At 43.1% G+C, this 27380-nt stretch overlaps 1 protein-coding gene across 10 annotated transcripts in view; it reads right to left on the bottom strand.

Annotated features, from left to right (window-relative positions):
• ADGRG2 (adhesion G protein-coupled receptor G2) overlaps positions 1-27380 on the bottom strand; it is a 131664-nt gene that overhangs the window by 4760 nt on the left and 99524 nt on the right. For all 10 annotated transcript variants that reach the window (XM_081809076.1, XM_081809073.1, XM_081809075.1 and 7 more), the window contains 15 exons: positions 26270-26364; positions 25567-25633; positions 18803-19191; positions 15246-15417; positions 14888-15044; positions 13903-14046; positions 12718-12840; positions 12016-12061; positions 11791-11894; positions 10544-10665; positions 8947-9215; positions 5720-5819; positions 4891-5174; positions 2379-2480; positions 812-964 (listed from right to left, as the gene is read on the bottom strand). In XM_081809076.1, the coding sequence (XP_081665202.1) occupies positions 812-964; positions 2379-2480; positions 4891-5174; positions 5720-5819; positions 8947-9215; positions 10544-10665; positions 11791-11894; positions 12016-12061; positions 12718-12840; positions 13903-14046; positions 14888-15044; positions 15246-15417; positions 18803-19191; positions 25567-25633; positions 26270-26364 (2327 nt within the window). The remainder of the gene's footprint in view (positions 1-811; positions 965-2378; positions 2481-4890; positions 5175-5719; positions 5820-8946; positions 9216-10543; positions 10666-11790; positions 11895-12015; positions 12062-12717; positions 12841-13902; positions 14047-14887; positions 15045-15245; positions 15418-18802; positions 19192-25566; positions 25634-26269; positions 26365-27380) is intronic.

Genomic DNA, 27380 nt, shown 5'->3' with positions numbered 1-27380 from the left:
GAAAGAAAATGTAATGGAAGTTTTAGCTAGAAATGTCAGAATTAGTATAAGGAGGCGTTGCAGCAATAATCTGTTCATATATTGGTGACATACATGGTCACCAGTACTGGCCACAATTCATCTTGGCAGTATTTGACATATTAATGGGGATCTGGGCACTGCCACAAGGCAGCCATGCTGTGGAAAAGAATGAACAAACATGACAAGCAAAAAATAGGAAGGTTTAAAAGTGTTGAAAATATGTATGATTATAGATGTACTAAAAAAATTGATATGGTCTTGGGACGCCTGGGTGGCTCAGTCGGTTAAGCGTCTGCCTTCGGCTCAGGTCATGATCCCGGGGTCCTGGGATCGAGTCCCGCATCGGGCTCCCTGCTCCGCGGGGAGCCTGCTTCTCCCTCTGCCTCTGCCTCTCTCTCTCTCTCTCTCTCTCTCTCATGAATAAATAAATAAAATCTTTAAAAAAAAAATTGATATGGTCTTAACTATTTTCGGAACAGCTTACACAGCAGGAGCACAGCACTGAGGTCTTTGGGCAGTCCTTAAATCAGGATTTGCAACGTGAAACGTTTTAGGTCATCATTAAGTCCCATCATGAAAAACTAAACCTTAAAAAAAATGTTTTTCTGGTATTTGCTCTAAATTGAATACATTTGGATTAATAAACTTCCTCTACCATAAGGGAGCCACATTTTGATCCACTAGTCATATGTACTTTTTCTCTTTGCTTAGCAAAAATGCCATTAAAGGATAAAAGTACTTTAATAAAACAAACACTAGCTTGAGAAATACTATGTTGAGGGATACGTACCATTCCCGCTCGCAAGGCCTGAGCAATCGTTATTCACCAGCAGCGTGGTGGAGTGCGTGGAGTTACTGTTTGACTGTAAGGAATTTGAAGAGCTGGACACTCCTTGGTTTACAGTCTGCTTCTTTAAACCATTAGTAGCAGTTTTACTCCAGTCTACAGCAGAATAAGCATTTCAGAAAAACAGGGCGGAATGTTTGAAGCTCAAATGCAAGAGACAGATCATAGGGGAACTCGTTCTAGCAACTGATCTCACTTCCAGATCCCACTTCCACTTCTTACAAAGAAGTCACATATTTCACAAGTTGGTGTGATAAAATGTATTTTCACTTAAGACTATATACCTTTATCCTTTAAACGACCACTTGGTTAAAAGTAACCTATATGCTCTTGGGACTAAAGGCCACGCTCATTTGATTGTGTCTAAAGATAGCCACTGAATTAGGCAGTACTCCAGAACCAAGGATTGTCTTAACAAGAACACAAGATGGGGCGCCTGGGTGGCTCAGTCGGTTAAGCATCTGCCTTCGGCTCAGGTCATGATCTCAGGGTCCTGGGATCGAGCCCCACATTGAGCCCCATATCGGACTCCTGGCTGGCTCAGCGGCGAGTCTGCTTCTCCCTCTCCCTCTCCCCCTGCTTGTGTGCTCTCTCTCTCTCTCAAATGAATAAATAAAATCTTAACAACAACAAAAAAACAAGAACACAAGACAACTGTGTTGTGGTGACAGGTGGCTCTTAAATGACTTAAAATGACTGAACTATATGTACTGCTATTTTCTGAGTGCAGATCTTGTGCACACAGGTCTCTGCCATACCGCGAAGGTGGTATTCGTGGGTGATATTCATGTAAAAGGAATTTATGTTTTCAAACAGTACTTCAGTTTTCTTATTTTCTTGAAAAGGAGCCATTTGCTCTGCAAAGCAGCAGGGCACGCCTGAAAAGAACTTCAAAATAACCAAAGGTATGCTAAAGCTTATATACAACATCTGGGCCACTAACAAATTAAGCAATGGACAACCAGGACCTGTGGAAAAAAGGTTGAGCCAAGGCTTTTTTTTATAAGAAAATAATATGCTTTATTAAAGAATTAATAGAATTTTTAAATGTTTTTAAGTCCAGTAAGTTTAGTGTACTATTAGTTTCAGGTGTGCACTATAGTGACTCAGCACTTCCACACGTGCTGAGTGCTCATCACGACACGTGCCCTCCGGAGTCCCCATCACCTGTTTCACCCCTCCCCCCAGCCCCCAGGTTGAGCCAAGGCTTAACAAGTTATGAAGGTAAATACGAAAAATTACTTCAGACAAATGGAAAACCTGGGCTCAAAAGGAAAAATTGCACTCTTGTTTCATTTAAGAAGCAATGAGCCCGTTAATCCTATTGTTCACGAAGTTCCCAGATAATGAGCAATTATTTTTTAATTCACTAGGGTTTTTCTCCCTAATGTTCACAATTGAGATCCGTTCACTGATTTCCAGATCTGACAGCCCTTCGGCATTGACTGCTTTAGATCTTAACTTATGTCTTTTCCCCAAGATTTAAGAGGAGAAAAAGGTCAATCTTTACCAGAATTTTCAGCCAGCCGTAACTTTCCACAACAAAGATACCGCCTCCATTGCTTTCTGACGTTCTCTTTTGCTACACAGTAAAAGATGAATATGAAAAATCCTATGGAGGAAAAAAAAACCTGTAACATAATTCCAAACTGAGACCTGAATGTCATGAACTTCCTTTGCCCAAAAGATAAAATCTTTGGCAGCTATAGGCAATGTGAAATTTTACAAATGGGGGGGAAAAAAAGTCCAAAGTCCTAAGAAAGTCTGCTATTGAAAGGCACCCTGAAGGGACTCTCTTTGTAAGATAAAAAATACTTATGAGAGGAATGATAACTCCCTATTTCCAAAATTAAACGGTCTCTCCTCTCACATCCCATCCTTGGCGTTCCCTATCTTTGGAAGTATAAGCCATCCACTCTACTCAGGATGCCCCCTCAGACCTTGGCTCCTACTTCCCCACCCTTCCATATTTATGATGCATCTTCATGTTCAGTCAAGTGCCACATCCTCCTCCTCGGTCTCAAATCCCTGGCTCCTCCTCTCCAGCCCATGGCAGAGTCCCTTGCCTGGGCTCTTCCCTCTTCCTCCCAAGCCTGGTGCCCCACAGTGATGTCCTTGTCTGCCCTCCAGTCTCCCTCTACTCTGTTCAAGGAAATTCTCCACTGTTGTCCTGGCCACAAAGAAAGCAACACTACAGACCTGAAGAGGGACTCGGGTTCTGCCTCCCACCCACCTTCTTCCTGGTCCTGCAGGCACGGGGCTCCATGCTGCTACCACGCCTCAAGGCTTTCGCCAATAAATATTTGCTGAACGAATGGGCGACTTCTGAATTCTCCCTCTCCTGAAATCCCAGTCGGTCTTTAAAATCTTCCTTTTTAAATATCAGGTTTGCTTCTAGTACAGTACACATGCCCATCCTAAAACCTGCCATCTTGACTACTGCACACCTTTGTTTATCTGCTACCCTTGGGCAATTCCCCTTGGTTGCACAAGAGGAGAAACAGCATGTATGAGAGAGATCAAAATGGGCCTAAGCCCCAACTCAGAACCTACACACAGCTTTCCTTTAACCAACCCCAAAGCCAGTGAATTAGGCATTAGTTCCCTTTTGTAAATGGAACGATGCATTCCTTTCATCTATTCATATTCTAATGAGAAGACATTCTGGGGGAAATGAAGACAGAGGCAGGTTCAGTTTCCACATTAAATATATGAGGATAGGTACCCTGCTTTCATGTTTGTGATTAGTGTGATGTGGGCATATTTTTTGCTCTTTTAGCATGCCATTAAGGCAAATAAAACTTTTCTATTTAATACTATGTGGTGTAACACCTGGATATACCAATTCAGGAACTGGTACATTGTAAGTTAAAATTAACAGGGGCACCTGGGTGGCTCAGTTGCCTCTTGATTTTGGCTCAGGTCTTGGTCTCAGGATCCTGTGATTGAACCCCCCATCGGGCTCCACTTCTCTCCTCCCTCCCTCTCTCTCTCAAGTAATAAAGAAATAAATCTCTAAAGACATAAAATCTTTTTAAAAAAATCTAACAAACTATGTAACCAACAAGTATATTAACTGGCTTCCTCCAAATAAGAACGGATAGCTAAATTAGGCATTTGAATTCAATCTCAGGTTGGGATTTCTTTGAAAACCAGCAAAATAATCTACTGCCTGACAGAACTACGGGAGGACGCTATGGGAGCTAAAAGCAACAGGAAGGAAAAGATGAAAACAGGCAGATGAGCATGAATTAAAAGGCATCCCACAGCCGATTTGGAATAAAAGGAAACCAAGGGACAAGAATTATCATTATTGTTACGTAAACCTATTAGCCTGCTTAGCATTTAATGCTAAAGTACGTCCATTAAAAATTAATTACAGCTGACAGGTCTTTTATAACGCTGATCTGAGTTAGTAGTTTGCTTTTCTGAACACCACAACTTGATGGGTTGGGAAATGTGTGCAGCTGGGCTTCAGGAACAAATGGAAAGCCGTGAAGAGCTCACACAGAGCCTGCCCCTTTCCCGCCGGGGTGGCCCAGCACAGCAACTTCTCAGGAAGAGCCGCAGGGCCGGGCTGTGGCCACTTGGCTCTGTCTATTGACTTCCCATTTCTCATTGTCTTCACTCAAACAGACCTAGAAGGTGGGCGTGGCCAGACGTCACCCGGACGTATAAGATCATGTGCACTTTGCTGTTTGCATGTTCTACCTCCATAAAAAGATTAAAAACAAAAACAAAAAAAAAAGGGCAAGGAACCAAGTGAAGGAAGAGTGATTCCCATAAGCGAGTTCCTGGCAGGTTGGCAGGTTCCCTTCAACATGTTCTCTCTGAGGAGACAATATGGAGGAGGAAAAAAGTACCCATTTCTTCCAAGGATCTCCAAGCCCCCTTTTTCAAAGATGAATCTGTTTTTCAACAAGTAAGTCTTAAGCTACGAAATAAGCCACTTCACGGATACTTTTTAGAGATTTTTAGTTCGACTGGGATCATTCATGCGTAATTAGTGCTACAGAGCTTACCTTGTAAGGTGTTAAAGATTGCGAAGAGATACATGAAAGTGACGTTAACTGGTCCCCAGGCAAAGAAGGCAAAGCCCCAAGTAATGCCCAGTAAAAACGTAAGGCCGGCGACGCTCCTGAGGTCTTGAATACTGGTTTTCCGCTGGGCTCCCAGTTGTTTCTTCTTTTTAATTCGACAGAGCTGAACCAGGACCACAATGAACATGCTGACGTTCAGCAAAAATATCAAACAGAAATATCCCACAACTGTAATATAGAATACAGCATTGCTGTTGATCCAGCAACTGGAATTTGGGGGGAAAGACAATGGGAAACATATTACAGTGCTGAAATATGGTTCACAATGATACAATGAATCTAAATCATTTTACCGAAACATCGAAGAGGAAAAAAAAAAAGATAAAACCAGCTGTTCGCTAACAACCACTTAAAGCTCGAAGGAAAAAAAAAACCCTAAGAGTTTATTTTAGGACACTTGGTGATTAGAAGTATTTACAAACTATTCTTTGAAAACATTCCTGATTTTACCCCCTTTAAATCTTAGTCACTCTATCCATGAGTCTTTACTAATATAATGTAGCTGGTATTTCATTTTTATCAGAGGCTTAGAAAAGTATTTTCAAAAAACTTCCAATTCGTTTTTTTAATACTTAAATAGTAGCATGGCATTTCCAACTAGCTTATCTCATCACATACATAACTGTGAAGACTGCCGTAAATGTGACTGGATTTTATTAGGATGAGCGTCAGAGTCGATTACATACTCCACTTCCTTGGAGAATTCAGTTTTCCAGTTCACTTAACATTCCCTCAGGGACTTTGTACTCACAAGTCATCAGGTGAGCCATTGGGGAATTTCCCGTAGGACCCAAGGCCATAGTTATTCGGGGATATAGCCAGGATGATGGTCACGACCACAGCTGGTAGCCCTGGAAGATGGGAAACATCAGTCACACGGAGTTCTAATAACCAAGGTGGTAAGAAGAAAGACTAGAGATCACGTTCTAGTTTCTTCTGGTAGCAGACTGCTGAGTTGTTCACCAAACCCTGTTTCTCTTTCTCCTTGGCACATGGCTGGACCTCTCCCAGCCTGCTTTGCAGCTGTGTGTGGCCACATAACTAGGTCTTGATCAATGGGATATGGACAGAAGTGATTTGCTCTACCTCTACGCTTGTCCTATAAAAACTTCCTATATGAGATCCTCCACTCTTTCTTTTCCCAAATTCAGGGCAATTTTGGAAGCCCTGTCTTGAGGCAGAGCTTCCCACAGCTTGGATCCTGAATAACCACAAGACCACAGACCTCTCCAGTCCTGCTAACTGGACTGTGTGTGAGAAATTATCTTCTCCTGAGATTTTTTTTTTTTTTGTCAACTACAGCAGCTAGAGTTACCCTTAACTTATACACATCTGGAATGTAATTTTGAGGCTCAGGTGGCAGGCAAAGTGAAGGACTCCAAAATGTAAAGCAAATAATCAGCATAATAGGGTTATCAGCAACTCCTGGCAAATCTTTCATTATGAACCCCAAATCCTCCACTGACGAGCTGGAACCCATCAATGGATTGAGGAGCAGACCTGGTTGATCTGGGGGCTGCTGACTGCCACTATACTGGCCCTTTCAAGGGCCTACTGGCACTTCCACTAAGAAGCAGCACAATGAGAAGGCCCTTCCCAGCTTAAGATGGCGTTTGGCTGGGAAGGAGTCCCTCTCACTCCCCATCCCGTCACCCCTCACCCCATTCCATGCGGACAGCTCACACTCTGTGCACAAAGATCAGCCTGACATCCAGTCTCAAGTCTCTGGTAAATAAAAAACAATTCCAGCGCCTGGGTGGCTCAGTCGTTAAGCGTCTGCCTTCGGCTCAGGTCATGATCCCAGGGTCCTGGGATCGAGCCCCGCGTCGGGCTCCCTGTTCGGCGGAGAGCCTGCTTCTCCCTCTCCCAGTCCCCCTGCTTGTGTTCCCTCTCTCGCTATCTCTCTCTCTGTCAAATAAATAAATAAAATCTTTAATAAATAAATAAAACAATTCCTCCTCACAGGCTGGGGTGCCTGGTACAATCTAACATAATATTTCATTTAATTCTTTTCTATTTGTACCTTACAGAGACACTAACATATGATAACTTCCTAAGTGAAACACTTTTCTAAAAATAAAACACTGGGGTTATGGAGCCTGTCCAGGACAGAGAATGTGACCTTTTGGTATTCCACAAAGAGAGAATCCATGCTCGGTGTCAGAAGCAGTGATTTATTTTTCTAGGAAGAAGTGACTCATCTCTCTGGAAAGGTGTTCTGCTATTCTTGACAGAGATATAATGACAGGTGGGGTGACAAGTGTGGTAAAGGGTCTGCAGTACTGTTGTGTAGGGAATATCTGAAGAAATATTTAGCCTGAAAAAGAGCAGAGGGAGGGATGGTGGCTGTAATTCAAAGGAAAGATACGCACGAGAAATCAGAAAACCAGGCTGGGCTGTTCTCAAATTGTGTGAATTGGGTAAATCATGTCGTCGCTTCGAGCTGGTTTCCTTACCGGGTGTTGGCAATAACTGCCCGTTCCAACCTCACCAGCTTATCTTTCGTGGGGTTCCTTGTGTGAAAATACATGGAAGAACAGGGCATTTTTCATAATGTTATATATTACTTGCAGATTATCTGAAGGGCTCTTTGGCAGAGAGGTGTCAGCTTATTGTTTTGCCTTAGAAAGCAAAAACGAGACCACTGGGTAAGTGCCACCAGAGAGCCAAGTGAACTTAATGGGAAATCAGAGCTGTAGGGCTTTAGAAAATGGTTATTGGCTGCCTTGTAACGTATTAAAAAGAAGACAACAGACCTAAAATTGAGTCACTTATGGTAAGCCCCAGGTGATGAAACTGAGACTTGACTTAATTACAATTTCAGCTCCCCCAGAAATGGAATCTTAAACCAGTCAATCAGGAATCACATTATTAGCACTAGTTACGTAATCTGCCTGATAGACACCTCTGTCATCCCCTAAAGGAGCGTAACCTTGCAATAACGAACTCACTTTTTTGCCTAGAATAACTTGCTTATTCCTGTTCCCTTCTGCCTATCAACGTCTTTCGTTTTGTACAGCTCCTTTCTATCTGCTAGATTGGATGCTGCCGATTCATGAATCCCTGAATAGAGCCGATAAGATCTTTAAAATTTAGTCAGTTGAATTTTGTTTTTTTAACAAAGATAATGAGCTCCCTAATAATAGAAGTGTTCAAGCATAGGTTAGATTACCTTTAGTCAAAGATAAGTCCAGTCAGGTTGATGAGGCTCCTACATTTGGTGGAGAGCTGAATGCCTGAATCTTCAAGATATGTGCGGTGTCTAAGACTTTGTGACCCACCAGCAACAGGTGGCATGATCTGAAAACTGTGTCAGTGTGGCTGTGAAGTTACATCAGGTCTCACCTGGTATGTTCATCTCACTCTGCCCTTTTGAGCACAGTGTCGTACATGTGTGTCATATCTGGGAGATCTAGAACAGAGTGAGGCTAGCTAGGAGGTCAGGGACAGAAAGCTTGACCTCATTATCACGAAGCTCACTTCTTCAATTTTTTGAGCACCTTCTGTGTGCCAGCCCTAACTCTAGTTACTGGAGATACAGTATTCATAGCCCTAACCTCAAAGAGTTTTATGTCCATAACCAATATACAGGTATTCTAGAAAGAGACTGGACAAGGTTGAGGCGCCTGCGTGGCCAGGCAGAGAAGCGTCCAACTGTTGGTTTCGGCTCAGGTCATGATCTCAGGGTTATGAGATCAAGCCCCACGTCGGGTTCTGCACTCAGCAGGGAGTCTGCTTAAGACTCTCCCTCTCCCTCTGCCCGCCCCTCTAAAACAAATAAATCTTAAAAAAAAGAGAGAGAGAGACTGGAAAAGGTTGCCCTTTGGGCAGGCAGTGCAGTTAAGGACAACATAGCTGTTTTAGAAACCTGCCAAGTATGACCTGCTTTATCATCGTCTCTACCTGATGAAAAACCAAAATAGAGGAGTAAAAGCTTTGGAGAAAGCCCAGGCCACGTGCAAGCAAAATTATACATACCCCAACCAACAACGCAGAATTTAAGGATGTATTTCCGGATATAAGTATTAAACACTTTCACAAGGGCCAGGTACATATGGAATGCTTCCAGGCCCATCCATGTGAATGAGACCAAGAGAAAATAATGCAGAAATACAGCCACCGAGATGCAGAGGCCTCGCATGTCATACAGAGCTATCCATGAGTCCAGGAGAAATACCAGGTTCAGCAGGAGCAGAGCTGCACACAGCTGGATGAGGATTTTGGAAGGATAATCCCTCCGAATCTTTCTAAAAGGAAACGACAAGAAAACGCTTATGTGAACATATCTATGAAATTTATGTGTATTCTTTGGTAAATGTCTATACGCATCAATTTCTTCTGTGTGTGTGTGTGCCAGGGGTAGGGGTGGGGGCAGGCATTGAAAATCAACGACCATAACAACAACAAAGGAAAAATCAAAACAGAATATCGTCTGTCATAACAATATGGAAAATCTGTATTTGCATTTCTGTGGAATCTTTTACATGCTGACAGCTGACCCGACCTTTTAAATAATTTGTAGTGGAATCTACTGAGCACCCACCTTCCTTTCTCCCAAGCGACTTCGAGAAGCATTGCTGTTGCTTCTCATACGATAGGCTCCTACATTCAGATCTTCAAAACCTAGCCAGATCCCCTATTATGTTATTAGTTAAAATGAGATCATGGAAAGAAGAGTTTAAACTACAGCTAAATGAAACAGGCAGAGGAAATTAGAGCTAACTGATGACATGTGCATGTGTGTGTGTGTGAAATCAGACCTGGTGAAATCATTCTGAGTAATGGCTGGCCTGATGGTAATTTAGTCTCATTAATCATATTTCCAAAGGTCCACTAGAAGATCTGTAGTTACAGCTGGACCCTAAGTTTGGCACTGCAAGTAAATTTGTGCATTTCCTGAGCAGTGTCCAAAATCTAAATCCCAGAACTTACATACTGTTTAATTTAGTTAGTGCAATAAAAGTGCCTATTTTCTTTTTTTTTTTCCAACAGAATTTGTTGGAATTCGCCCCCCCCACCCCAAAGTGACCAAAGGGACACTTCAAGTAAGCCAAGAAGGAGATGCTATTATTTGGAATGTCATTCTTGCATGACTTACAAAGCTGCACTCATGAATTATCTATCTTTTTCAGTGAGGCTTCACACCTTTTATTCTTCTTCATCCCCATACCTGCTACTGTTTTTAATCTTTCGTGTTTGCTCAGTGTAACTTAGAAACTTAATAAATTGAACATAGCTCTTATGCCATACGTGAAGCTATGGTCTATATCAGATTATAAGCTCTTGAGTTTCAAGGTCTGCATCCATCTTCCATTTCACGCTTAATGGCGGCTAGGAAGCAGGCACCATTTTAGGGTAAAAAGATGATTAAGACACAACCCCTGCCCTCAGTAAGTGTGCAAACTAGTAGAAGGAAGTGAGTATTTTAACCAAAAAGTCCCACAAATTTTTGCATATAGGTGGCACCATTAGATGTTATACAGGATAAGGTAGGCCAACGAGCACACGTAATACATTTTGGCAGTGGAGGGGAGTACTGCGTCCTGTAATCCAAGTTTCCAGTGTGGATACTCACTCAAAGGCTAAGTAGGTTACCAGAGTAACTGACAGAAAAATTGATGAAAGCCCACAACCAATATATGTGATAAACGTCAGAGCCATCATCTGAGAAGGTGGCAAGGATGTTCGAGATAGGTCCTGGAAAATAAAATACTGCTTTCAAGACCAAATATTTTAAAGAAATAAAAGAGCTATGGTTTACATTTATTGAGTGTTCTAAGTGCCTATCCATAGTTCATTCAACAAACCTACAAGGGAGATACAATTATTATCATCAAGTAAAAATAATGAAACTGAGGCCCAGAGAGGTTAAATAATTTGCCCAAGGTCACACAAGTATGAAATGGAGGAGCTGAGACCCAAATTCTGGTCTGGCTGCCTCCAAAGCCCGTGTACGTGATCAGTACAGATGGTTTCATTCTGCTTCTGGTCTTTAACAGAGCAGCCATCCGATGACCAGCCTCCTCTGCCACCTGTTGGTATTGGGAAGAGTATCTGTCCCATCAGCAAGGCCGTGGCATTACGATACACTGGAAAAGCACTGGGCTAGGAGCCTAAAGACCTGAATTTGGCTTCAGGCCCTTATACTTCTTAGTGCTATGACTGTGGACAATGGCCTAACAAATGAGTCTTAATTCTAAGTTCTTAAAATGACAGTAACAACACCCCATTCCACCTATCTTGTAGGACTGTTGGAGAAATTAAACATAATAACTTATGACAGAGCATTTTATGAAAATTTTAAAGCGCGGGGCGCCTGGGTGGCTCAGTTGGTTGGGCGACTGCCTTCGGCTCAGGTCATGATCCTGGAGTCCTGGGATGGAGTCCTGGGATCGAGTCCCGCATAGGCTCCCTGCTCAGCAGGGGTCTGCTTCTCCCTCTGCCCCTCCCCCACCTCCTACTCATTCTGTTTCTCTCTCTCTCTCAAATAAATAAAATCTTAAAAAAAGAGAGAGAAGATTTTAAAGGGCAATGCAAACTGAACAATTTTTCTTACCCATTTTAATCTGAATTCCCTAGGCCCTGCTATTTAAAAGAGGGAAACTTACATATAAAAATAGACTGGGGGGGGAAAAAACTTCCATGTTCAAGTATTATCTTCCAAGTGCATTTGCTCTTTGGAAGAGTAATTTCATTGGTCTATAACTTTGCCACAATATCCTACCTGCTGATCAAAGTCATCTATCATATTAGACATCATGGTGTGACGCCCAGCTACCCCTCAGACCCAGAATCTAAAGCCATGTAGCATGGGGTTATTACCAGTAGGACGCCAAAGCTCGTAAGGTGGCTGCACGTACAGATGGTTTCATTCTGCTTCCGGTCTTTAACAGAGCAGCCATCCGATGACCAGCCTCCTCTGCCACCTGTTGGTATTGGGAAGAGTATCTGTCCCATCAGCAAGGCCGTGGTCTCAATGATTGCCACTTCCTCCCCTGTCCCCGCCCCCGCCCACTCAAGACTGAAAAAGGTACGACTGGAACCTACCATTTCTGCCCAAGTCCCAAAACACACATCTCGCGGTTAAGTCATCCTGCAGTGGAAAGGTAAGTGGCAAATAATCAATTTACGGAACTGAAAAAACTAAAAAGCAATTGAAAAAAAATATATGAAATTTTTTCTCTCAGAATCTCATTCTTGATATTTGGAGAATTCTTATTTTATTCTAGTCCCTAGAAGCAAGTGAGTCTCATGTAGGTCAGCACTTCTTAGACTTAGCAGTTGTGCATAGGAATGACCTTGAGGCCTTGCTAAAACACACATTCTGATTCCAGGGGTCAGTGTGGGGCCTCAAAGTGGGCATTTCTCGCAAGATCCCAAGTGACGCTGAAGGTAGAGTTCTGCAGACCAGACTTTGAGTAGTATGGTCATAGATAATGCTCAACCTGAACCGAAATGAGAGATGTTTTCTCTTTGGGGGTGAGAATCAGACCTGTAGCCACAGATCTAAATGCACTAAAACCGGGCAATTGATAGTAGCTGGCTTTTGCGCTGCACCTTCTTGGAAATGAAGTGGTCAGTGCTTAGGCATGCTAAAACCCAACAGAGTGACCCTATGATCCTAGCCTCACACACTGCCTTAACCGAGTTTGAGGTTCTGCTGGATCTCCTTCTTTCAGGTCAAGTCCGACAGACGTGGTTTGCGCAAGCGTATCTGGTCCATGAAGAGACCAGACAGGCCTCTCGCACCTGGCTCGGCTTGATGTGCTTTAAGGTAACCGTCACGTTTCTTGTCAAGTTCTTGACAGTCAGATTTGCCACACTGGACGATATGACGTAGCTGATCAGAGAGAGGTTCTCCAGGGCAGGGTCCTAGCACACCAAAAAATCAACAAGATGGATTTTAGAGCCGAACGGGACCCTAAAGAACAGTAAGTCCACACTGGTGATTTTATAATCTAGGGGAGAAATTGAGGGTCAGGGATTGAAGTGACCTTCCCAAGGACCACGATTAGAAACAGAGCCTGCTCCACTATACCTAAGTGCTTTAACTACTGACCGAAATTTCACAGACTGACACAACAGGGCCCTCAGGAACTGCAAAGGGAATAGCTCATGAAGCCGCTTAAACTGTTGTGTTCTTGAGCAAGTTAACCTCTCTGCACCTCCTTGCCCTCATCTGTAAATTTGGGATCATAGTTGAATAGTTCCTCCCTCACAAGGTTGTTGAGAGGATTAAAGTTAACATTTCTAAGTGCTTAGTAGCATGCTCAGTAATTGGTAAATTCTATATATAAATGTCAGTTATTGTAATTTATCATTACCAGTATCCCTAGTTCCTGTTTAAAAATAAACTGGAGGGGCACCTGGGTGCAGGTGGTTAAACATCTGACTCTTGGTTTCTGGTCAGGTCATGATCTCAGAGTCGTGAGATCGAGCCCTGAGTCGGACTCTGTGCTCAGCGGGGAGTCTGCTTAGTTTCTCTCTCCCTTCCCCTCTGCCCCTCCCCACTGCGTGCGCTCTCTCTCTCTCCCTCTCAAATAAATAAATAAATCTTTAAAATAAATGAATAAGGGCGCCTGGGTGGCTCAGTCGTTAAGCGTCTGCCTTCGGCTCAGGTCATGATCCCGGGGTCCTGGGATCGAGTCCCACATCGGGCTCCCTGCTCGGCAGGAAGCCTGCCTCTCCCTCTCCCACTCCCCCTGCTTGTGTTCCTGCTCTAGCTATCTCTCTCTCTGTCAAATAAATAAATAAAATCTTTAAAAAAATAAAAAAATAAAAAATAAATTTAAAAAAATAAATGAATAAAAACAAACTGCAAAAAAAAATAAATAAACCAAAATAAACTGCAGCTTTCATGGGAGAATTAAAAGAAACGAAACTGCCTCACTCCAAAACAAAACCTAAACCCAAAGCAGTTAGCATTAACCTTACCTGAAACAGGGCAGGTGTTTCAAAGAAGTTGAACTGAACCCTGGAAGCGAGCTCCACATCATTAGCTGGTAAATTACTCATCAGTGATGAAGGCAGAGTAATAACACCAATACTGGTCTCAGGAGCCCGCGTTTCCAGAGAAACCTGAAAATCAAGTAAAATATAATAAAAAATGCCTGGGGTTAGTATAATGAAGAGATGGAAAACACAAGAACTAATTAAGAGGGAGGATCCTGTAAAGGCATTTATTTGTGGTAACTTCTGTCAAATCGGTTGTTCTTGTTTCTCTGATCGCTATGAAATTGGAGAGGATGTGTAATAGACAGACAAGGCCTCAGAGCAGGAAAGGGAACATTTTAAAGATACACAGGAACCATCAGAAAGTGTAGGATGCTGTATGTCAATTACAGCTCAACAAAACTGGGAGCAGGGAGTGCAGAAAGGGTAACTGCAGACATACCAACTCGGCCACCTGTTAGGGCAAAGTCTTCATAAAACCACACGCACTAAACTTGTAAAGGGACGAGTATACAAATTAAATTAAAAGGCAAAAAAGGCAAGACTTGGTCTGACGTGGGCATTTCCAGCCCCTAATCCCTCTAATAGGTGGATAGAAAACACTGGAAGTGCAGTCAAAACACTTGTTTAAAGTACTGAAATAACTTGATAAGTAGCTGATGTCCCTGCTCTCTTGCAACTGCCTAGAACCCTCCACGGGACACTTCTCCCCACCTGAGCCCCCCACTTCCCCACAAAACTTCCATTTAGCTGCTAGAGGGTTAACACTGGGCATGAGGATCACTCAGATCCTGCTCCAGCCAAGACCAAAGTCCTGTTTCTGATTGTGTGGTGCCTCACTGTTCTAGATGTTAAATATTTTTAGTATCACCCCTGATTAGAAGCAGTAATTGCCTCCATCATGAAGTCCATGGAGACTACAGTCATAGATAAGAAAAGGTTTTTTCCACAATAGATTAGGATGTACCTGAAGATGTGCAGGGTCTTGGGCAGCAAAGGTAGTTGTGTCGAAATTACTAGCATTCACTCTGATCACGGCCAGAGCCAAAGAAGGGGAGGTTAGAGTTATGGTCTTAGTTGAAAAATTCAGCTGTAAGCCAATGTCATCCACTATTTTTAGCAATCTGTAACGACAAGTGGTAGTTCAAATTCAGCACTCCCGCTTTGTCTTCCCCATTCGAAGCAGAATATGCAGTAGCAATTTAACAAGTCATTATGAACCTCTTATGTGGGAGAAAAATACTTGGCTGTAATTAATCCCGATAAGAAGTCTCATTCTCTTAGAGGGTCCCCTCTCCTGACCACATTAGTTTGCTAAGTCATACCTTTGGGCCAGAGGAGCCAGCAAGGCAGGTGGGGAATGAAGGAGTTTGCTGACATGGTTTATCATTTCTCCCGCGAGGTTAGGCTCCAAACTGCCCAAGGACAGAGTCTTTTCCATCTGGGACACTTGGTTCTCAAGATCAGAATCACTGATGCTGCTGGTATAAACAACTTCTGTAACAGAGAGCCAAATCATTTTATGAACACATAATGGAAAAATCACTAATAAAGAAACACACATAGACTCTATGACCTGGCGAACCTACTCCTAGCTATTTGCCCCAGGGAAATAAAAACATGTCTCGAAACTTGTTCGTGAATGTTTATAGAGGCTTTTCATTATACCCCCAAACTGGAAACAACCCAAATGTCTATCATCTGAAGAATGGATAAACAAACTGATCCCTCTGTGCAATAGATTATTATTCAGTAATTAAAAGGTAGGAGCCACTGATAATTGCAACAACATGGATGGATCTCCAATTCTCCAATATATTATGTTAACTGAAAGAAGCCAGACTCAAAAGGCTGCATACTGTATGATTCTCTTCATATGACATTTTAGAAAAATCAAAAGTATAGGAAAACAAAACAGATCAATCAGTGGTGGCCAGGGGCTGGGGGTAGTGGATAGGAACTGACTACAAAGGAACACGAAGGAAATTTGGGGGTGGTGAAAATGTTATATATTGTGATGGTGGTTATGTGGCTATGGGTGTTTAATCCAACCTCATGGAACTATAAAAATTTCATCTATCCACAGATCTGGATGAATTTTAACGTATGTAAATTATACTTCAAGAAACCCAACTGGGGTGTCTGGCTGGCACAGTCTAAAAGAGCACGTGACTCTTGATCTCAGGGTCATGAGTTGAAACCCCACATTTGGTGTAGAGATTATGTAAAAATAAAATCTTAACAAAAATAAAAGAAACCTAACTGAAAAAAAAATGTAAAAGCACATCAGTGTAGTTAGTGTATATTTGTATAAGTATAAATATACTTGTAACTAATTTATATCGTGTGTACAGGACTTTACATGGGTAACAAGAAATTCTTTTTGTGAAAAAGAGAATATTATGAAATTAATAGCTAGATGACCAGCTGTAAACTGGTTTTCAATAGTGTTTTTAATTGGAAAACAATGATACAAACCTGTCTAGCAATGAAAAAGTCTCTTAATTCCACCACTAAACATCCTATTTTTTATTTTGCATATTCCCTTCTAATCTCCATCCATGTTGTTGTCACATACTGTTATAAACACAGTGTACAAACTATTTATTGTTGTGTTATTTTCTTTTCACTCAAGACTTGAAAGATGCCCCTGAGTTTCATCTAGCTGTTCTTAATGCAGGGCTGCAAACAGTCATCATGCTGAGGTGGCTTAGTGTATTTCATTACTCTTCTGTTGTGGAACTGTTAGGTTGTATCTACTTTTTCACTACCAGGTAATACTCTGACACAGCTTTTATATGTATGTCGTTTTGCTCCTGTTGTCTCATTGGCTGAAACTGGAGTCCCAGAAATGGAAGCACAGACGCAGGAGGATATGTTGCTAGCCTTTCTGGGGAGCCTGTGAGGTTGATTCTTTTTGTTTTTTAAAGATTTTATTTATTTATTTGCGAGAGAGACAATGAGAGACAGAGAGCATGAGAGGGAGGAGGGTCAGAGGGAGAAGCAGACTCCCCGCCGAGCAGGGAGCCCGATGCGGGACTCGATCCCAGGACTCCAGGATCATGACCTGAGCCGAGGGCAGTCGCTTAACCAACTGAGCCACCCAGGCGCCCCGCCTGTGAGGTTGATTCTAATGGTCAATGGGGATAGCTATGCAAAGGTGGGTGTTTTAGGCCCAGGCTAACTAACTTCAATTTTACTTTATTCTTCATCAGCCATTGAACCTTCTCGAAACTAAGGCCCCAATGGTTTTATAATGTGGTCTAAAATGTCCATATATATAAAAAAATTGAGAGAGCAGTGCAAATTCAAAGAAATATCAAGTCATGGGGCTCCTGGGTGGCTCAGTAGGTTAAATGTCTGCCTTCGGCTCAGGTCATGATCTCAGGGTCCCGGGATCAAGCCCCACATCGTGCTCCTTGCTCAGTGGGGAGTCTGCTTCTCCCTCTCCCTCTGCCGCTCCCTCTGCTTGTGCTCTCTCTCACTCTCTCTCTCTCTCTCTAATAAATAAATAAAATCTTAAAAAGAAAAGAAAAAAGAAATATCAAGTCATTTGGCAGCCGCTCCCAATCTCCTGGGGATGCTTGCACTGTGGGGGAGAAGGTGGAGATCACAACATGAGCTCCAATCTCATGTCACCAAGAACTTGGTTTGGCCTCTCACTCCCCCCAAATTTAAAGGAAGGTCTGCTTCTTACTCACTGAATTGAACCTTCAAAGCATCCAGAATTCTCTCTTGCATCTTCCGCTCTTGTCTTTATCTCTTTACCCGTAAGCCTACTTTGTGTGTGGGGAGCCCTCTGCAGGTTCCAGGGCATTCTCCTGTAACCATCATTCCAAACCCAGTGCAGCTAGTGTGATTATTTCCATCTTAAAGTCGTGTAGGCTAAAGTCAGCTAAATGGCTTATCCCAGATCACACTGCGGGTGAGGATACCTGCAGACCCACACGTAGGTCTTCTGAACATTTCTCCCCTCCTCAAGGCAACCTTAGCTCAGTCCCACCTCTGTCACTCTGTAACTGACTTGTTTTCAAGAAAGCTAAATTTTTCTCTTGTCATCTTTCTAAATGGAATTACTGTGTTTAACAGTACAGAAGTTTCCTTGCGCGCCTGGGTGGCTCAGTCGGTTAAGTGTCCGACTCTTGGTTTCGGCTCAGGTCATGATCTCAGGGTGGTGGGATCGAGCCCCGCTTTGGGCTTCGGGCTCCGCGCTCAGCGGGGAATCTGAGATCTTTTCGCCCTCTCCCTCTGTCCCTCTCCCCACCACTCTCTCTCTCTCCCTCTCTCTCTCTCTAAAATAAATAAATAAATCTTTTTTTTTTTTTTTTTTTTTTTAAAGTTCAACAGTGAGCGCCTGGGTGGCTCATTTGTTAAGCGTCTGCCTTTGGCTCAGGTCATGATCCCAGGGTCCTGGGATCGAGCCCTGCATTGGGCTCCCTGCTCGGAGGGAAGCCTGCTTCTCCTTCTCCTTCTCACACTCCCCCTGCTTGTGTTCCCTCTCTGGTTGTGGCTCTCTCTGTCAAATAAATAAATAAAATCTTAAAAAAAAAAAAAAAGTTCAACAGTTTCCTCTTCAGAATGTTGAAAACAGTGACCTAATAACCTTTTGTGGGAGAAAGAAACCTGTAAAATAACTCATCTTGATAAAATGAGATATATTTGCCTCAGAGCTATTTATCCACTCTCTTGGTCAAAACAATCAAACTCAGCCACATCTATGTTCTACAAATCTCTGGAGGAAAGCTCTCGAAATCAAGCAGGTATCATAAAAAGAAAGGTTCAACATGGCCTTGTTACAGATATCTTGACTTGGCAGGCTAACCCCTGCGATTCAGGAAGCCAGATTGTAACAAACAGCAGCAGCGGGACTCCTCATATTTACCTGTCTTGTCAGGAGGTGTGCTGGTCATGATGACATTCACAGGGGCAGACGCGGTGGGAGAGGAAAGTGAGGATTTCACAGTTGGCAGTGTGTGGGAAAGATCAGTTTGGGGCATAGGGGAAAAGATAGTTCCAGAACTGGGGGGCATATCAATGGCAGAGCTGGAAGCTAGGGGAGCTGAAGGCTGGGGAGAAGGAAGGTAAATCCCTCGTGTTGGAGAGGCAGGGCTCTGGGTTACAGGTGGATGATTTAGAGGTTCAGCAAAAGAGAAGGCACTGGAGACCTGGGACAGAATGGTGGCCCGAGGAACAACTGGGATGGAATTGCTAGAAGAAAATGGTGAGCCATCTGGATGACCAGCAAGACATACAACAGGATCCTGCAGGTCACTAAAGGAAAGAATCAGAGAGATGCACGTGAGACACGAATAAGCGATAGAGAGGCTCACCTCCTCTAGCAAGCACCCGACACCACCAAGGTGACTTGGCTCCACCAGGGACCTGCTACTCCCAGCCTCTGCCCTGCACACCTGCCGTGCCCTTGCCACTGGCCCCCTGCCCCTGCCCACTTCCACCACTTCTTCCCTGGGAGAGGAATTAGCCAGGAGGGATGCTCTTTTATGAACTGTCAGTTCCGGGTCACTCACTCACCACTACTCTCAGGCTCTTGTGCTTTATTACTTATCACTCAGTTGAAGAGATCTTGTAACACTTCTATGTGTTTCTGGTGGTGGGGGGGAGCTGTTACATGCTGTTACCCACCTAGCTGGTTTTCATATATTAGGAATCTGTCTCACATTTTTTTTTTTTTTTAGGTTTTACAAAATGTATTCTCAAAAAAGTATAATCACACGCCCAAACTGTTCCTAACATACTATAAAGTGTTCTAAATACTGGGTGCCTGGGTGGCTCAGTTGGTTAAACGTCTACCTTCAGCTCAGTTCATGATCCCAGGGTCCTGGGATCGAGCCCCACATTGGGTTCCCTGCTCAGCGGGGAGCCTGCTTCTCCCTCTCCCTCTGCTGCTCCCCCTGCTTGTGCTCTCTATCAAATAAATAAAATCGTTAAAAAAAATTCTTCTAAAAACTTAAATACCAAAATATCATTTTCCTTGAATATTCGAATCTGCATTAAAAAACTGGCTCATCATTTTTAGAACAATTGATTTTACTTTGAAGCAAAAGCATATCCATTTCAAAACTGTATCTGTCCATAACAGATTCACAAACTCTTTTTTTTCCCCAGATTTTATTTATTTATTTGACAGAGAGAGAGACAGCGAGAGAGGGAACACAAGCAGGGAGAGTGGGAGAGGGAGAAGCAGGCTTCCCGCCGAGCAGGGAGCCCGATGCGGGGCTCGATCCCAGGACCCTGGGATCATGACCTGAGCCGAAGGCAGACGCTTAACCGACTGAGCCACCCGGGCGCCCCAGATTCACAAACTCTTATGTCAACTCAGTATTAACATGGGGTACAAAAGGGTATGGCATAAATTGAAAAGCAGCTCTAAATTTATCAATAATCATAAAATGTTCTTCAGATTTTTCCTGTAGTATTTGCAAAGTACATAATTCTGTCAATTACATTTACAATCTTCTGTGTATTGATCCATATTAGAAAAATGTGCAAAAATCATTATTATTGATTTGGATAATGGAATTTTTTATTTCAGCAAATTCTCATACTGGTCTTCGTGAGTCACAAGTAAGCCTTTCTTTTCCATGAAACCTCAAAGTTAGCTCACTCACATGCAGTGTGATATTGGCTGGAATAGGTAAATCGCACTGCCTTTTTTTTTTTTCTTTGACTTACTGAATTTTGTTTCAAGAAAATCTTGAACTGAAGTTAATAATACTAAATTTTTGTGAAACTGATGAACATAGGCATCTGAGTCAATTTTATACCACTTAGCACAGCATGATGCTAACTGGCACCTAGTGACCGGAAATGCTCGTTGACTGAAAAAATAAATTAAGCTGGGGCCATAGGGGCCCCCAGTTTGTAAATCAGCTACGCCCTCAGTATTGCTTTAGCCCAGTGGTTCTCAACCTAGGCCGTGCATGAGAAAACCCAGAGGACTTTTAAAAAATATACAGAGTTTTTTGTGGCCTACTCCTCAGCATCTGTTTCAGTTGGTCTTGGTGCAGGGGTGAGGCCCCCAGGCCCATATATTTTCATGGCATGCAAGGTTGAGAAGAACTCATCTACTATCAAGATCCACCAGTCTTGGGGTGGGGGGGGGTAAGAGTAACCAGAGGGAGCAACAAACCATTACCTAGGGAAACCTCTGATGGATCCAGTTTTAGATGGTGACTTAAGAGCACCAACTAGAATGTGTCCTTATTGCTCCTCTGGGGTGAGAGGAGGCAGGAATATTAGGTTGAGGAACCCGAGGCAGGTCATACCCATAAAAAGAAATGCTGCCTCAGTCTAGTCTGGTCAGACACCCGCTGGAGGCTTGTCTACACAGCCTGGGGTTCAGGGTGGCAGTGTGGACGAAGGGGCGCCAGGCAGTCGGAAAAGTGATGAGTCGAGAAGCCCTGGCTGAGGCTCCAGCTCTCAGTAGTCTTCCAGGCAATCCACCCAGTTCTCCGAGACTCCGTTCTCTGAACTGTGTACGGCAGCAACCCGTCGGGCCGAGTCACAGCAGAGGTGCTTTGCAAAGTCTAAATTAAATTTCCTTCTTAGATCTGGGGGAAGAGGCTACCCTCTCTCGGACACTCTTGGCACTTCTGCTACTCGGAGCCCTCCATCCGTCGGGAGAGGCACGCCGAGGGGCAGAGCGGTGGCGGGCAATGCCGGCTCTACATGAGAAACCTCCGAGCGCTGCACACCAGTGCAGGCGCTCCCATCCCAGGCCCACTCAAGTGGACTCTCTGGGGTGGCTGCAGGCATCCGTATCTGTTTTAATACGCTTCTTCACTGAGCAGCCTCCATACGGTAGACTGTACTAATCTTCCATTTAGAGCTTGAAGAATTTTTTTTTTTTTTTTAACAGGGACTGAATTTATTCAGGAGTAGAGCTTGAAGAATTTTTATACGAGGATACACCTGTATCATCACCACCCAGATCCAAAGAGAGTATTTCCAGCACCCAAGGCCACTTTGACACATCAGGTTTTAAAAGCGCCCGAAGTGGGCACCTGGGTGGCTCAGTCGGTTAAGCGTCTGCCGTACACTCAGGTCATGATCTTGGGATCCTGGGATCGAGCCCCGCATCGGGCTCCCTGCTCAGAGGGGAGCCTGCTTCTCCCTCTCCCTCTGCTCCTCCTCCCCTCCCCCCCGATTCATGCTCTCTCTCTCAAATAAATTAATAAAATCTTTTTAAAAAGTTAAAAATAGGACACCTGGGTGGCTCGGTCAGTTAAGCATCTGCCTTTGGCTCCGGTCATGACCTCAGGGTTGTGAGATCAAGCCCCACGTCAGGCTCTGCGTTCAGTGGGGAGTCTGCTTCTCCCCCTCCCCTCTCCCTCTACTCATGCTCTCACTCTCTCACAAATAAAATCTTAAAAAAAAAAAAAAAAAAAGAATCACCCCACCCAGGAATCCTGAAAAATCCAGAAGCCTGGACTGCACCCCACACCAATGACATCACCATTTCTGAGGGTGGGAGGCAGGTATGGGTGTTTTTAAAACTCCCCAGATGATTCCAATGTGCATCCAGGGTTGAGAACCACTGCTCTGTGGACTAGACCCCACTGCGCAAAGTGAGGTCCATGAACGGGGAGCACTGGCTTCACCTGGTAGAAAGGCAGCAGCTCAGGTCTTTCCCAGACCTCCTGGATCAGAATTTTAACCAGACCCTGTGTGGCTGATATGCACAGTAATGTCTGAGAAGTGCTGATAGGGCTCACTTCCTATTTTACAGAGGAGGAACCTGAGGCTTATTTCTATTGATAAAGAATCAACAGCTGGATACACAGCTAGCTGATGACAGAGCCCGAGCCAGACAATGAGCTCATATTCTGCCCGCTTTTCTGTGTCCCGCCGCTTCGTCCTCACAGCTCTTTGAATGGGCAGGCATCAGAGGTCTGTGGGGCTGCCTCAAAAGAGCTATGATCTCTTCATCTGATCCTGGTACTTCTAGAAATTCTCTCTCTCAAATGGGCCTCAACCCTTCAGCTTAATGGAGCATGTTGAACTTAAAACTTATTCTTCACTTTTTATTACAGAAAATGCTATAAATCCTAAACTAAAGTCCTTTAGCTATTCCCCGAGGTCCAATGTTTTAATATATCCCAGAAATACAGCCCACACAGGGCAGACAGGCTACAGCTAGCCTTTTGTTCCCATATGAGAAGCTTTACATTGAAAAATGTATGTCCTGGGGCGCCTGGGTGGCTCAGTCATTAGGCGTCTGCCTTCGGCTAAGGTCATGGTCCCAGGGTCTTGGGATCGAGCCCCGCATCGGGCTCCCTGCTCGGCGGGAAGCCTGCTTCTCCCTCTCCCGCTCCCCCTGCTTGTGTTCCCTCTCTCGCTGTGTCTCTCTCTGTCAAATTAATAAATAAAATCTTGAAAAAAAAATGTATGTCCTTTTGTTCAAATACAAATTTTATCTGATTGTAATAAAGTATTGAAAATGCTGCAAAGAAAAAAAAAAAGGAATAGTAAACAAAATATCACCTATGCCCCGTGAGTATTTTCCTTCATTCATTCACTTCCTAGTTTTTTCTATGTATATTTGTATACACCTGTGATCACGTCATCCATGACTTTGGGATCATCTGCCTCCCAGCTTCCCTCCATTTTGGTGCTGAGTTTAAGGCAGTCATTCTCAACATTGGTTGCACATTAGAATCGCCAAGAGGGCTTTTAAAACCCTTAATGCCTAGGCTGTGTTCCAGACCAATTAAATCAGAATCACTGAGGGTGGGAGACTGGAAATCAGGATTCTCAAAAAATTCTTCAATGGAATTAATTTTAGGCTTACAGAAACCCTGCAAAAATAACACAGAGTTCCCTATATCCCTCACTCAGGTTCCCTCAATGTTAGCATCTAATGTCTGGAATTGGGACCAAATAGCTACCAACATTTAACATATTCCAAAGATGGCTTCTCAAATCACTGAGGAAAAGATAGACTTTTTAATAAATGGTGTGGAACCCCTGGCTAGACATTTTTAAAAGTTTGAATTAGATCCATACCTTGCCCCACACACAAGAATAAATTCCAAGTGGATTTAATGTAAAAAAAGAAAGAAACCATATAATTACTAGAAAAACTCAAGGATGAATTCCCCTATAACCTGGGCATAGGAAAAGGCTTTCTAGCTAAGACTTCAAATCCACAGGCAATAAAAGAAAAGACTGGCAATTTTAACTACAATTTTTTAAAAAGATTTTATTTATTTATTTGAGAGAGAGAGTGTGTGTGCGCGCATCCTCATGCATGGGGGGTGGGCGGGGGGCAGAGGGAGAGGCAGACTCCCTGCTGAGCAAGGAGCCTGGGCCTGTGGGGCTGGATTCCAGGATCCCAAGATCATGGCCTGAATGGAAGGCAGACGCTTAACCGACTGAGCCACCAGGCGCCCCTTAACTACATTTTTTTAAAAATTTAATTTGCGTGACAAAAACACGAAGTCAAAAGATAACTGACAAACTGGGAGAAAATATTTGCAACATATACCGCAAAGGGTTAATACCCCACTATATAAAGGACTCTTAAAAACTGATCAGGTGATGAGGGGTGCCTGGGTGATGCAGTGGGTTAAGCATTCAACTCTTGATTTCGGCTCAGGTCATGTTCTCAGGGTCTTGAGATGGAGTCCTGCGTTGGGCTCTGTGCTCAGCAGGGAATCTGCTGGAGATTCTCCCTCTGCTCCTCTCCCTGCTCTCTCTTGAATAAATAAATAAAATCTTTTTTTTTTTTTTAAAGATTTTATTTCTTTATTTGACAGAGAGAGAAACAGCAAGAGAGGGAACACAAGCAGGGGGAGTAGGAGAGGGAGAAGCAGGCTTCCTGCTGAGCGGGGAGCCCGATGTGGGGCTCGATCCCAGGATCCTGGGACCATGACCTGAGCCGAAGGCAGACACTTAACGATTGAGCCACCCAGGCACCCCAAATAAATAAAATCTTAAAAAAAACTGATCAGTGGCACCTGGGTGGCTCAGTCGGTTAAGCCTTTACCTTCGGCTCAGGTCATGACCTCAGGGTCCTGGAATCGAGCCCCACATCGGGCTCCCCACTCCACAGGAAGCCTGCTTCTCCCTCTCCCTCTGCCAGCCACTCTACCTACTTGTGTGCACATGCGCTCTCTCTAATAAATAAAATCTTAAAAAAAAAAACAGATCAGATATCCAGTAGAAAAAGTGGGAAAGACATGAACGCACAATTAACAAGAAAAATACAAAAATGACCCCCAAATACATGAAAAATTGTTCAAACAGACCTCAGAAGTGCAAATTAAAATACCACTGAGATACTCTTTCTCAACTACCACACTGGAAAAATTAAAAAATATGATGACATTCAGTTGGTGAGGCAGGGGCAGGGGTGGAGGGGAAGAGGGCCAGAATATTTCTAATACTCCCCAGGTGATTTTGATATGCAACCAAGACTGCAAACCATTATTTCAAAGTAATGGTCCACATGGAAACTTGATACAACAGAAAACTGCATTTCCTCTAAAATTGAAAGCCCTTCTTCACTGTCAAAATTCCAAAATTCCTTAGCCAGCATGGTGATTAAATATTATTATTATTATTATTATTATTATTATTATCATTATTGCTTTTAGGAAAAATGTCAGCCTGGATGCTACATACCACTGCAGTTTTCCTAACTCTTCCGGGGAGGAAGGGCATGGTATCCTGACAGAACAGCAGCACCGTTCTGGAGACAACAGTAAAAGAAAGAAGAAAATACATGGTCAAGAATAAGGCAAGGCAGAAGCTCAGATCCATCAAGTATTATGGTTCCTACACTGGATGCATTTTAAAAAGCATCTGTCTAAAATAGGTGATAAAATAACATCTAGAACTAATGATGTAATGTATGGGGATTAACATAAGAATAAAAAAAAAAAAAAAAAAAAGAAATAAAATAGGTGATAAAATAAAACTGGATACTATTATATTGACAATCATACATACATAATAGGTGCTCAGAAATATTTATTGAGTGAATAATTTGGGGGAAGTTATATGCATGCAATATCAATTGCTCTTCAACAGCTCCTAAGAATTCCGAAGTAAGTACATTCCGCAGCAATGGATCAAACACTCCATATAGAAGTCCCCCTCTCTCAGTAGGTTTTTTTCCTATCTTGTTTTCAAATACAGTATACTGAAACTTTATTGAGAAAGTGGGGGAAAAAAAATCACATTTTAGAGCTCTCTAAAAGCTGTCCAAGAGTCAAAACAGAAAGCCATCACATACTTAAATTTATTGATTATATTTTCAGTTTTAAAAAGAACACATCAAAGTCATGTGAAAAAGAACACAGCAGTGAAGATAGAGACAACTTACCCATCGGTTGAATCTTTACTCTTCTCAAAGCAACCACTGCAGCACATATGTTCATTGTTTTATTCATTTTTATTGTGAATGTACAATTCAATGTGCTGTAAAGAGAAATATATATAACCAGAATGTTACTAAACTGGAAACCTACCTACATATTTGTAAACGCTTTTTCAAACTTGGGAGTGAGGAAAGGAGACACTGATGCTGTGAACTTGGAGGGACAGCCCGATAAGCTTGTGACCACCCATGACTTTCAACCATGAGACATTTATAGAGGTTTACAGTCGCAGAGGTTGCAAACCAGAGACCCTGTGACCACACACAACTGCTGATTCATTTTGCCTGCGGGAGCTATGAACTGGCGGGGGTGCAACTTGTTTGCAAAGACAAGCATCTTAACATCGAGAGTCTTACCCGCAGCTGGCTAATAGCCTGGTGTCTGTAGGCATTTGAATTTCCACCACGGCAGCCCTGTCACCTACCAGCCTGGATGAACATCGAGGTCTCTTAAATCCAAAACCCCTCTGGCAATTCCATCTAGATTATCAGGTAATTAGCAATTTAAGACATTATCGCTTATTATTATTATTTTTTTTTACTTTAGTCTTGATTTACGTGAAAAAATATTAATGTTGCAAATAACCAAAAGTGGTTAAGTGAAATGAACTAAATATATATAGTGGATAGGGATTCAATCTACAATTTCATGAAGAATTGCCAGTATTTGTACCAATGAATAGCCTGATGAGCAGAAACCATCATTTTCTAGGACTTGTACTCTCACAGAATGCTCAGGATTCAGGTGACGAGATTACTGACCTATGTAAGTCGTTCGCTTATGCAGCCAAGACAGCCGATGGACACAATTTAAGATGATCATCTGTGCAACCTCAAATAACTGTCGGGCAATCTCTGATGCACCCCTGCACACTTTTTAATTTCTTCTTTTCTCTTTCTTTCCCATCTTTTCCTCCCCTCTCTCCTTCTCCCAAGCACCATATTATGTTCCTTCTTCTCTGTCTGGCCTTCACTAGATTGGACCACTGGGAGCCATTTCTTGGTTATATTAGTGGCCTTTGGGGCTAAGGACACTGATAGTCCTTACCGTCACCGC

This window comes from Leptonychotes weddellii, chromosome X (genome assembly GCF_054177405.1).
Source record: "Leptonychotes weddellii isolate Sample4059 chromosome X, ASM5417740v2, whole genome shotgun sequence".
Lineage (NCBI taxonomy): Eukaryota > Metazoa > Chordata > Mammalia > Carnivora > Phocidae > Leptonychotes > Leptonychotes weddellii.
Note: the sequence above shows the minus strand (reverse complement) of the source record. Positions and strands in the feature narration are given on the sequence as shown.